General features: G+C 38.0%; 1 protein-coding gene and 1 non-coding gene across 2 annotated transcripts in view; both read left to right on the top strand.

Moving 5' to 3' along the window:
* The first annotated feature begins 801 nt into the window (after positions 1-801).
* On the top strand, positions 802-922 carry LOC132540649 (small nucleolar RNA SNORA26). Its single transcript, XR_009551836.1, has one exon. It is a non-coding gene; the product is annotated as a small nucleolar RNA SNORA26 (small nucleolar RNA).
* Positions 923-6,316: 5,394 nt separating this feature from the next.
* The window catches only part of CD96 (CD96 molecule), a 70,495-nt gene continuing 64,041 nt past the window's right edge, over positions 6,317-12,770 (top strand). The window contains exons 1-2 of the mRNA XM_007516333.3: positions 6,317-6,715; positions 9,603-9,959. Of these exons, the coding sequence (XP_007516395.1) occupies positions 6,655-6,715; positions 9,603-9,959 (418 nt within the window). The 5' untranslated portion in view covers positions 6,317-6,654. The remainder of the gene's footprint in view (positions 6,716-9,602; positions 9,960-12,770) is intronic.

The raw sequence follows: 12,770 nt of genomic DNA, 5'->3' as shown, positions 1-12,770 counted from the left end.
TTTTTATTGTTGTCGTTGATGTCATCATTGTTGGACAGGACAGAAAGAAATGGATAGAGGAGGGGAAGACAGAGAGGAGGAGAGAAAGAAAGACACCTGCAGACCTGCTTCTAATTAATGATTTTTGTATACTTTTCCCATATTTGGGAGCTACTCTGCCCTGATTCGGCTTTCTAGTTCTATTCCCAACTCTGACACATCTTCACAGACAATACTCTTAGCCCACTTGCATGCTAGGTGTCAGGTACAGGCAAAAATTAGTAAAGTTATGGGCCCCTTGGAATATACCTAAAACAGACTTCCAGGCTTCTCCCAGCATGAAGACCCCAAATCTCATCTGCTGTAGTCTTACCTTTAAGTTCCTGGTTAGTAAACAGTTTGTTATGCTTTATATCTTAATACTTTTTCCGCCATCAAGTTTCAGATGACACCAAAATAACTTCTCTGGCGAAGAACCCTACCAATGTGTCCAACCCTACTAGAGAAAGATGGGAACAGGCTGGGGTATGGATCAACCTATCAATGCCTATGTCAAGCAGAGAAGCAATTACAGAAGCCTGGCTTCCTACCTTCTGCACCTCATAAAGGTCTCTGGTTCACACTCCCAGAGGGATAAAGAATAGGAAGCCTTCCAATGGAGGGAAAAGGATACAGAACTCTGGTGATGGGAATTGTATGGAATTGTATTCTCCTCTTATCACACAATCATGTCAATAACTATTAAATCACTAATTTAAAAAATGGTGGAAATGATGGTGACAGAATTCTATGCTGAAAGGGTCTCTCATGAGACCTTTTCCTGTGACCTTTGAAGGTTAATGCAATGTTTAAGAGACTAACATAGAAGAATAAAGTAAGTCTTCACAAAATCCAGGGAAGAGATTACAAAACTCTTCTTTGGATCCTGTCTGGGATCATTGTTTAAAGAAAAGAAAACACTCATGAAATTTATTCATTTATGTAAAATGTGCTTCTAACTCATAAAATATGAGTGAAAAATAAAAGGAGGTACTTGAGTCTATATATGCAGAGCCTCAACCTGTACCTTGATAGATCATCTATCATTTCCTATTCAGTGCCTAAAGAAATATAAAATTACTGGCAGGTCTCCTGACTCCCTTTTTCATCTTTTTAATATTCAATATATTTATGTCTATCTAATTCACTTTTCTAAAGTGCTACTTTATGTTATTCCTTTATTGAGAAGTCTATAACTCTCCCTGACATGAAAAAAAAAGCTTTTAATTTAGAATCAAAGACCTCCATAATTTATTTGGCACTTGGAGAGTTTTGTCTGCCCAGGGCCCCCCAGTAAAGCCACTGTTCCACCGTAACTGCTGACTCACTGAATTGACCCTGAACTACAGCACAAGTGTTGGCTTTTACTGATTTCTCTGCCTGCAGGGATGTACCAGATAGTTTCTACCAGACACATTTCTGTAACATTCAGCCAAGTTTATATGTCAGACTTCAGATGTTCCTAGATCTCTTGAGTGTTTCCCTTTTTAAAAGTTGGGTGCTACCTACTCATTCAGTTCTGTGCCTCATGTTGTTTGATTCTTCTGTTGTTCATAGAGGTTTCCTCCTGAGCAGTATAAGTGCCTAAACAGCAACAGATGTATCTTAAAAATCTTTTAAAACCATAGCTCTTCGCCAATCCAGGACTTTCAGTAAATAAATAGTTCTTGATTAACTGAAACATCAAGCATCATGCCTTCTGAGCATTTTGAAACAGAAATATGTAAAAGTACAACACTCCACATTTTCAGTTTGATTATATGCTAAGTTTAAAGACTAAAATTTGAATCAAATCACAAATATATGAATTGGAGAGAATCGTGTTAAGTGAAACAGCCAAAAGAAGGATCATTAATGAGAGAGAATCTCATTCATAGATGGAACTTAAGAAAGAAAGCAAGAGATAACGAAATGAAACCTTAATAATCTGTGGGTTTTTTGTTTGTTATTATTATTATTGTTATTATTATTATTATTATTATTATTATTATTTTCCCTCCAGGGTTATTGCTGGAGCTCAGTGTTTGCACCATGGATCCACTGCTCCTGAAGACTTTTTTTTTGCCCCTTTTTGTTGCCTTTGGTGTTTCTAACATTGTTGTTATTATTATTGTTGTTATTGGTGTCATTGTTGTTGGATAGGACAGAGAGAAATGGAGAGGACCCCCTGCAGGTGGGGAGCCAGGGCTTGAACCAGGATCCTTATGCCGATCCTTGCACTTCGCACCATGTGCGCTTAACCGGCTGCACTACCGCCCAACCCCCTGTTTTTGTTTCTTTTAATTTATTAAGAGGGGTTAATGGATAACAGTATAATTGTTGACAGATGGATGATACAAAGTCTCATCTCCCCATGATAGATGTCTGCAAAACACTCACCCTTAAGTTACATCCCTTTCTATCATGCCCCAGGACACCAAATCCCCGGCCCCCTGCCACAGCCCCCTTCACCATCCACCTTCCAGCCAAATCCCCTATTTTGTTGCAATATACCATACTCAAAGGGACTGTAATGTTTTTGTTTTTTGTTTGTTTGTTTTGTTTTGTTTTGTTTTTTGCCTCCAGGGTTATCGCTGGGGCTTGGTGTCTGCACTATGAATCTACTGCTCCTGGAGGCCATGTTTTTTCCCCCATTTTTGTTGCCCTTGTTGATATTACTGTAGGATAGAACAGAGAGAAATGGAGAGAGGAGGGGAAGACAGAAAGCGGGAGAGAAAGACAGACATCTTCAACATGCTTCACTGCTTGTGAAGCGACCACCCTGCAGGTGGGGAGCCAGGGGTTCCAACAGGGATTCTTATGCAGGTCTTTGCACTTCAGGCCATGTGCTCTTAACCCACTGCACTACCGCCCAGCCCCTGGACTGTGGTCTTTTTTAAAGAGACCTGGGAAGACTAGAGGTGTTGGGGCTGGAGGTGGGTGGGAATTGCCTAGTGGTATCAGAGGATGACAATGGAATGGAGGAGTAAATTATCTGACACCCATCTTAAGGAGACGTAGAAAGATGTGCCTCTGTGACAACACTATAGTTCAGCATTTCCTCCATAAAGTGATTTTTTTTAATTAGCAATATCTGAATTAACCTTTGTGAAAATAGAGAATATAAGATTATTCTTTGTTCAATTTACTATTTCTGAAAATGTTCTTTGTCATTGAGGGTGTTTAAAATGAAACATTTTAAAAGTATGTTTCAAATACACAGTCATGGTTTGGCTTTGGCTAAAATAATCTGGGTGCCCCTACTTCTTTTTGTAAGTAATTGAACTTAAATCTAAAGTTCAACAACTTTGGGGTTTCTTTTTGGGTGTCAAATTGACTGCCTCTGTTTTCCCGTTATACACAGCAGAATATCATCTAAGGTAGAAGAAATGTTGTGCAGTGAGGATTTGGTAAGCAGGGAGGATAACAGAAGAGACTGACATGACTTCCAAAGAAGAGTTATTTTTAAGTATATGGAATGCCTGCCCACATGCTGAAAGACCCCTTAGAAATCAGCACTAGGATTGAAAAGCACTGGAAGCAATTCCCATCACTGGGAGAACCTTGCTAGTCTGTGGCGTGTTGCTGCCACCTGCTGCACACAGATAGCCATGGAGGGACCGATGCCTGGGTCTCCAAGCTGGAAAACTCCAGGTGCATTCAATTAATATTCTGTGGCCATCTGACATTTTTCTTCTCTTAGAGTCTTGGTGATTCCAAAAAAAAAAAACTAGTCACATATGGTGATTCCAGGCCACAGAGATTTCTAAGGATAAGAATTACAAGTCAGACCCTGACTAACACCCAGGAGAGACAAGTTTGCCCAGCAGCCACAGAGCTGGCCATAGCTACAAGCAGGCAGGCATTCCATTAAAAGTGAGTCTGTAACTCTAAGTAATAAACGATTTATTTTTTTTCTTCTTGAACTTCAGGGGTTTTGTTTTTCAAGCTGCCTCAGTGAAGGAAAAAAGACATGGAAGATCTCTGGATACTTCAAGTGGGAGAGAGGTGAGGTGTTCATAGCAAAGGCAACATGTTCTTATTTCTGTTTACACTGAGATAATAGTACTCCTGATATGTTAAATAAAGGAACTAAATTATTTTCTCCAGACTTGTAGTGTTTTCCATTTACTAGGATGACAATAGGATGGAGGAGTAAATTATCAACATCAACCTTTCTATGTGGTTTACTAGACTTTCCAAAAAAAGAAAATGGTAAGGTCAGGGAGATATGAAAGTATAGAACACAACTTATGTGCAAGAAGTCTCAGGTTGGACCCCAAATACTACTGAGATGCAGAACCACAAGATGCTCTAGTCAAAAACAAACAAGCAAACAAAAGTCAAAGATGAAGGCCTCAAAAACAATGATATTTTGAGGTAGGAGAGAGGTTGCTCTGTGGCAGAGTGCCTGCCTTGCATGTGTGAAGCCTTGTATTCAAGCCCTAGCATCACATGGGAGCAGCAAAGATAGAACAAGTAGAATTTAATGAATGGTGCAGGGATCTCTGGATTCTCTCCCTCCGACAAAATCATAAATAAATGTGTGTATGTGTATATGTATACACACATGCCAGAGAGATGGCTCAGTAGTAGGATGCATGCACGTGATCCTGACTTTCATCTAAAGTACTGCATTAAAAAATTAGACTTATGGCAAGCCACCTCCCCAGAGCCCTACCCCACTAGAAAAATAGAAACAGGCTGAGAGTGTGATTCAAACTGCCAAGGCCCATGTCCAGCAGAGAAGGAATTATAGAAGCCAGACCTTCCACCTTCTGCACGCCATAATGATCCTGGGTCCATACTCTCAGGGGGATAAAGAATAGGAGAGCTTCCAAAGGAGGGGATGGGATATAGAACTCTGGTGTTGGGAATTGTGTGGAAGTAGACCCCCTCTTATCCTGCAGTCTTGTCTATCATTATTAAATCAGTGAAAAAAATTAGGTCAGTGTTAACTCCCCTGCCTTTTAGCCAAAGACTTTGGATTGTACTACTTTGAAAACATTCCAATCAACACCAACTGACCCAACACCTCTACTGAACTAAAGGTTAATAAGGTGGCTCAGAATGAGAGAATAAGAATAAAAGTTTAAAGATCTGATGATTCCCTGGACTAGAAAACAAGTGACCTCTTCTAGTCTTTGTAGGAAACATAATTGGTTGAATTAATAAGCAAGTATAACAAATTGCCATGGAAAATATTTTTGTAGTGTTATAGAGGGTACCTATATTCCTGAATATAGTAGCTCCTGTTTCATCATATGCAAATATTTTTTCTACCAATTCAAGTCTAATCTAATCTCCCAGTAGGTCAAGGCAGCACTTTTAATTTTAGCATCACCCAGTTTTCCCCATCCTCCAAGTCCTTGCAAAGGTCAGACCAGTAAATACATGATAGCATGAATAATATTGGACAGATGATGATAGCCTCACTAGAACTATCTTGCCTTAACCTCTAAAGAGTAACCACACCCATGAACACAATTCAGTCTTCTCCTTTGTCTTCAGGCTTGCTGGTTGATATCTATATGACAGTGGTAAAATTAGGATACAGAATATTTCACCAAACATTAATATGCTTGTCTATAGATACTTTATTTGCTCTTGTATTTTGTTCATTAAATTTACACTTAACCTAATTCTTGTTGTCTTTGGGTTTTAAGATGAACATGTTCCATTCTATTGTATTTCAACCTAGAATATCAGTATAGTTTCATTTGGCAGGGGGTAGTTATAATGTTCTTCCATGAATAAATAGATGTTTCCCTAAAACCTAGTCTGTATTTCCATTTGTAGATGGAAATAGCTATACAGATATCACAAACCTGGAAGTCTACCAAGATGGTAGGTCTTCTGACTTTTTAATTCTGATTGTTTCAGCATTGTTCTATATATATTTTGTCTGAGGCCCAGACAAACTGTATATATATCTGCAGCCAGCAAGATAAATGACTTCCTATGTAACTTTCATTCTATCTCAGACACAGGGTGGGGCAGGAGCCCTCACTTCACCACATCCAGGAAATGTGAGCTTTCCTGCAAGAGGGGAGACAGTAAAATTTAGTTTGATAGCTGTCCTTACCCTATGTTACTTTTTCAGATTTTATTAAAATTAAGTGTGTTAATTCTTTGTTCATTCAGCCTGGAGAAATTCTGGAAAGAAAACATATTTTTAAATTGAACAACAACAAAAAAAAACATTATGAAAGACACTAAGCTCACATTTGTTGAATGACTTTGTGCTCTTGAAAGGAAATGTATTATAAAAAGCACATTACAAACTGCTCTGCATGATTTCCTTTGTTTGGATTTTAGAAACAGCTTGACTGACAAGGATCCTGAAGGAGAGATTCTTTGGATCCTGAAAACCCTTTTAACAAAGGTGAGACATAAGATTTCAGAGAACAGTTTCAACTTTGTTCTGCTGAAGGTTATACTTAGCTCTGAACCACATTACTTTCCTGTCTTCGTTTCATTTCCTGGGGTCTTGCCAAGTGATAAACAGACCTAGGCGTGTGGTAGATTTGGGTGTTTTTGGTTTTTTTTTTTTTTTTTTTTCTTAGTCCAAATAAGCTGGTGGCCTCAGTTTGCTTAAGGCATCAATTGACTTCTGTGATAACTATGGAAATGCTGCTGTAAAAGCTTCAGGAAACAATGGAGAAGAAATGGGCATATCGTGCTGTCTACTCCATCATCCAGATACATTTTGTCAGGGGTAAGATTTTCTGTTGTCCTTTCCTGTCAAATCATCTGCTTTAGAGTTGAAGAGGGCCGCTGCTCATTTAAAATGCCTTGTGACTTTTTGCCAAAATAGATCACCAAAGGCGTAAGTTCCTAAGGTTTTCAGTTTTGTATTTAAGCGGCAGTTATCTGAGAAATGTGAGAGCCTGGAAATGATTTCTTTTTTTTTTAATTTAATTTAATTTAATTTATATATTCCCTTTTGTTGCCCTTGTTTTTTTTTATTGTTGTAGTTATTATTGTTGTTGTCATTGTTGGATAGGACAGAGAGAAATGGAGAGAGGAGGGGAAGACAAAGAGGAGGAGAGAAAGATAGACACCTGCAGACCTGCTTCACTGCCTGTGAAGCAACTCCCCTGCAGGTGGGTCCTGGAAATTATTTCTAAAGAACATTAAAAACAAGAAGAGAATCAGTGGTTTGTGCCACTGTTCTGACACATTTTCATGTATTTCCTTCTTAAAAGAATCTCTGGAGTAATTGGGAAATTATGCTTTCAGAAAAGGAAATGCTCTCCAAATGTTAGAACAATTCTTCGAACACACACACACCAAAATCATCCATACTCTGATATCCTTGCCCAACTTTCTTAAGTATCCCTTTACCTTTGTTTATTTTCATCTTTTCTCTTGCAATACTAGTATCTTTGGGAGCTGAGCCTATGTTGAATTTTAACGAAGTAGATATGGACCATGAGAGACAATATATATATATATATATATATATATATATATATATATATATATATATCAAGGAAAAAAGATTAGTTCTGTAACATGAGGATATTATAGTAAACTTGGGTATCTCAAGAATTAACTATGTTTTTCAGATATAACTACAGAGACTTTAAGGGAAATATCTAAATCAAAGGAGATTTTGAAATATAATGCTGTGGATTGGATCAGAGGCAGATTGTCAAAGACAAGCTCACATGGAAAGACATTAAACTGGACTAACCTCTGCCCACTCGAACTTTTGCATCCATGAAAGTGTAATAATTCCCATTTGTCAAGTATCTTTAAGAGCTGCAATTCTTCTCAGTTGTCATATTTTTTTTAAAAAATCCTTTTTAACTTGTGAGCTTCATAGGTATTTTCCACTATAATGTATCTTTTCTGTGACAGAATTTTATGTTACTTCTAAAATTGAGGCCTGCCTTGGTAAAGGCATGTTAAGACTCAATTTTTGTATAAGTGTCCTGTCCCCTTGGGTTAGAGAAATGATAACAGGGAAACTGTTGTCTACTATTTTAAAAATTGATTTATAGGAAATGCTGACCAAAGGTTTATCTTTAAAAAATATCAGCTTGAACTATTTTTAAGGTTTTTCTGTTTGTTTTTTGGTATTTTTATTTATTTATTGGCTAAAGATAGCCAGAAACAGAGAAGGAAAGGGGTTATAGAGAGTGAGAACACCAGCAACACTACTTCACCACTTGTGAAGTTTTCCCCCTATGGGTAGGGGCTGGGGCCTTGAACTTGGGTCCTTGTGCATTGTAACATGTGCACTCAATGAAATGTGCCACCAACCGGCCCCTTAACCTGAACTATTTCTACCCTTACTCCCTCACAAGTCTTAACTACATAGATAGAAAGCCCTTCCTTATATACTGACTTTCAAATGTCTTAGTCTTCTGAGCTAATTTGGGTAGTTACAAACTTTATGGAAAGAGCACAGACTTTAGGTGAGCAAATTCAAGTTCTTTACTGGATGGAGGTAAAGCACTGATCACTTCTTTAATCTCTCTCTGTAGTTTTTTTTTTTTTTCCACAAAGTGTTGCTCTCTTTAAACAAAGTAACACATGTTAAAGTCTCTTGTAAACATATACTTTAAAACCACTATGCACGGTGACCTTTTGCATTTCAGCAAATGTTATTCATGTGTTATATGCAGTCTCTGAATCAAATCTTCCCCTCAAGTTAGTTATATTAAATACAAGAATATTTGTCATAGTAGTTTGTATGCTTTGACTTTTAAATATGCTTTATTTTATTGGATTGTCAGAAAAGTCATGACACATTTTTGCATAGAAAAACATGTCATGGGGCTAGGTGGTAGCACACCTGGTTAAGCACACATGTTATAATGTACAAAAGGACAAGTGTTCAGATCCCCGGTCCCCACCTGCAGGGGGAAAGCTTCACAAGTGGTGAAGCAGTGCTTCATGTGTCTATCTCCCTCTCTATCTGCACTCTCCTCTCGATTTCTAGCTGTCTCTATGCAATAAATAAAGAAAATAATAATAAAGTCATTCCTTTTCTGACAACCCATATTCACAGCTATTCGGAGATATTAAGTCACTTTTTGCCAGGATAACAAAGAAAGTGATAGATATTCATCAGTGAGTACACTACTGCCCTTTAGAAAATGTTGTCTTCCTCTCTTATAAATCCCTCTGATGTTTCTCTAGCTCTGGCATATATGAGCTCAGACCTATCTCTAAGCAACAGGGAGAAATTCTCTCAATTACTTCCTATCTCACCAATGTGGCCAGTGACCAGTGGTTTTGATTACTTGTTTGCTTTATTGCCATCTGGGTGATCATTAGGGCTCATTGCCTACACAGTGAACCCACTACTCTTAGAGGAAAATATTTTCCTTACTTTTTTTGATAGAGACAGAGAGAAAAAGAGTAGGGAGTGGGCATAGAGAGAGAGGGGGAGATAACTGCAGCACTTTTCCACCATTCATGAAGCTTCCGCCCTGCAGATGAGGACCAGGGGCTTACACCCAGGTCCTTGTACATGAAGACAGTGCACTCTACCAAGTACACCACCACTTGGCCCTGTATCCAGTGTTTTACACAATGAATTGCTTCACATGAGTCAAACAAACTGATAACTCATGTTGTTCCTTTCACAGGTTTATGGGAAGACATATACAATGCAAGAGAAGACATTTATGCTTTACCTGGCTCTGATGTCAACTTAACCTGCCAAACACAGAAGAAAGGCTTTCTGGTACAGATGCAATGGTCCAAGATCACTGATAAGGAGGACTTGATAGCCCTTTACCATCCTCAACATGGCTTCTACTGTGCCAGGGGGAGTCCTTGTGGATCTTTAGTGGACTTCAAAGAAATGCCTGGGAATGTGTCAAAATGGATTCTGTACTTAAGGAACATGTCTTCCTCACTCAGTGGGAAGTATGAGTGTACCTTTACTTTGTATCCAGAGGGCATCTGGACTAAAACCTACACTGTTCTTATGCAAACAACTGGTAAGTAGAGAGAAGGAAGCATGTGCTTTCATTCACTCTAATTCATTCAGCATATTTTATGAGTCATTCACAAGCTAGGCCTAATGCTAAGGTAAACAAATATTGAACCTAGTAAGAGAGATGTGTATTGGTAAAAAATAAAATAAAATCATCATTATCATCATCATCATCCCAGGAAAACAATGTCAAAATCAGTAGGTGATAAGAACTTCAATTGTCTTATGAGGAAACATATAACAGAGTTAGGGACATTGGCTTGAGAAATCAACACCAGAGCTGAGATCTGAAGAGTGAATAGTTATTCACACTGGTTAGTTTGTGAGTAATCCAAACAGAGAGCATTCTGGTTGGTGTAAAGATCTTTGTGATGTCTGGGGAAATGGGAAAATGCCTGAGGGAATACAGTCCAGAGATTAAGAAAGGAGGTGGGTGATATAGTGAGAACTAGAACATATAATCCATATTTGATGTTTTGATTTTTACCTGAAAGCCATGGCCATGGGAATACATTAAAATATTTTCAATAAAGACTAGCATGGCGATTATTGCTTGGTTGTGATTGTGTTATAAAAAGATCGTGCTGGTTTCAGTGTGAGAACAGTTATAGTGGATAAGAAGGAAAAAGATGGAGGTGAGTTAAAGACAATCTCAATGGCTCAAAAGGAGTGCAAGAGGGGTAGTTTAAGAAGATATAGACAGAAAATGACAGGTTTAATGGTTCAGCTTAAAAAAGACATGATTTGGTAAGAGTGTATTCATATAACAGTAGTGTGAGTTGAAGAGAAAAGTGAGGGTGACATTCTGGTGTTGCTTACAAACTCAAGTGGTTGTACCTTTCACTGAAATGGGAGACAGAGCAGGTTTGTGTGTGATTTTGTGTGTGTGTGTGTGTATGGAGCAGTGTGTGTAATGAATGACTTTAGATATACTTAGTGTAGGACAGGTAAAGGTGCCAGTGAGACATGCAGCATTCACATACATACTTGCTTTAGAAGCCGGCACTTGGAGAAAGGAATCCTAGGTTTCAGATATAACTTTTCTATATAGAAATGAATTTTGCCTGATCATTGTAAATTCTCTATACCCATCTGGAAAATGATGATTATACTTCAAACCCTAAATAACTTGGTCCTAACTTAACCATTTCACATTTCTGCTAACAGAAATGAATAAAAATGGAAACCAACAAATGGAAAATGTACTGGAAAATGAATGTTTTCTTAACTCGGGGGCAAAGTGCCCCGGTAATGTTAGTAAAAGTAACCAAAGTTAACTCATAAAAAGCTATGGGAGAGTCATGGAACTGCCCAGATAAGGTATAGGCAAGGATTCATGACATGTTCTCCATTTCTTATCAACAGATGAAACCATGGTATTTGCAGTTCATGTGTAGGCCAGTTTTTCACCTCTACCATATTTCTATTCCCATTGTCATTTTCCAGGAAACACAAATATTTGTTCAGTTGAGAATGGGGAGTAATGGGGCTGAACTGAGTGAAGAGAAATAAAGACTTGTATAGAACAATGTTATGTTAGAAATAATTTGAAGTCAGGTAATCTAAATTTGAATGTCCTGTCCATTATTTACTATATACCAAATTATTTACTTAATTATTTCAAGTAACTCCGTTTTTTTTTCTTTGTTTGCTTATTTGCTTGTTTGCTTGCTTGTTTTGTATTGTCATCACTGGGGCTTCACCACTCCTACATGACTTTTTCCACATAGAAACAGAGATAAAGAGGCAGAGAGAGACCACACACTGGATTACTTTAATGTGGTGAGAGCTGGTCTCAAACCTGGGTCACTCACATGGAGAAGCATTGCATTATCCAAGTGAACTACTTTGCCTACCTTTATATTATTTTCTTATAGTATCAGAAACATGTAAATATAGTAATTCCTTCATATGTACTTATAATTTGATAATCTAGTGTGATCATCTGTGTAAAGCACCTAACATATGTCCTTCTAAAGCATGAGTTAAATAAATGACAACTTTTATTAAGAATTATAATAAGGGGTAATGAATAACTCCCTTGAATAGTTTGCTACTTGGCCATGTGCACTACTCAGGTTCAAGCTCAGTGCTCACTGCATTAAAGGTAGCTTCTTTGCTATGGTCTCTTTCAGTCTCTCTGATAGAAAAGAGGGGGGGGGGAGAAAGGAAGGGATGGAAGAAGGAAGGAAGGAAGGAAGGATGGAAGGAAAGAAGGAAGGAAGAAGGGAGGGGGGAGAGAGGATGGAAGTTATAATAAGGGACAAGGGAGATTTTACGTAACAATGGTTACGTAAAATGACGTTCATGTCTGATACTCCAGGGTTCCAGATCCAATCTTTGACACTATGACACTATGATAATTCAGAACTAAGTAGTGCTCTGATAAGAAGAGGGGGAGGGAGTGGAGAAAAATAGGGGGGAAAGCCATATATTAATGAATTAATTATTGCATTTCTCTGTTTTATATGAAGAATAAGTCCCTTTCCATCCTCTCCCCCCTCCCACTTTATGTCTGCCTAATTTGAAATCCAGTGGGATATTCACAAACAATAAGACAAGTTCACACAACCTGAGCTTTGTGCCTTCTGCCTAAATCTAAAGCTATACTATTACATAGTTTAAGGCTAAGTGTTTACTTCATGGGTGATGAGAGTATGAAATGATACATTCTATAGGAAGTAAGACATGGAATAACCTAAAACAGAGTGACTGCTATGGAGAAAAAGTAGCATATGCTCCAGAATGGATGGTGTCATTACTTATAAGAAAAAATATTTTTCTTCTTTTTTAAATTTTACTTTTTATTTGTGAT

The sequence above is a fragment of the Erinaceus europaeus genome, chromosome 9 (genome assembly GCF_950295315.1).
Source record: "Erinaceus europaeus chromosome 9, mEriEur2.1, whole genome shotgun sequence".
Classification (NCBI taxonomy): Eukaryota; Metazoa; Chordata; class Mammalia; order Eulipotyphla; family Erinaceidae; genus Erinaceus; species Erinaceus europaeus.
Note: the sequence above shows the minus strand (reverse complement) of the source record. Positions and strands in the feature narration are given on the sequence as shown.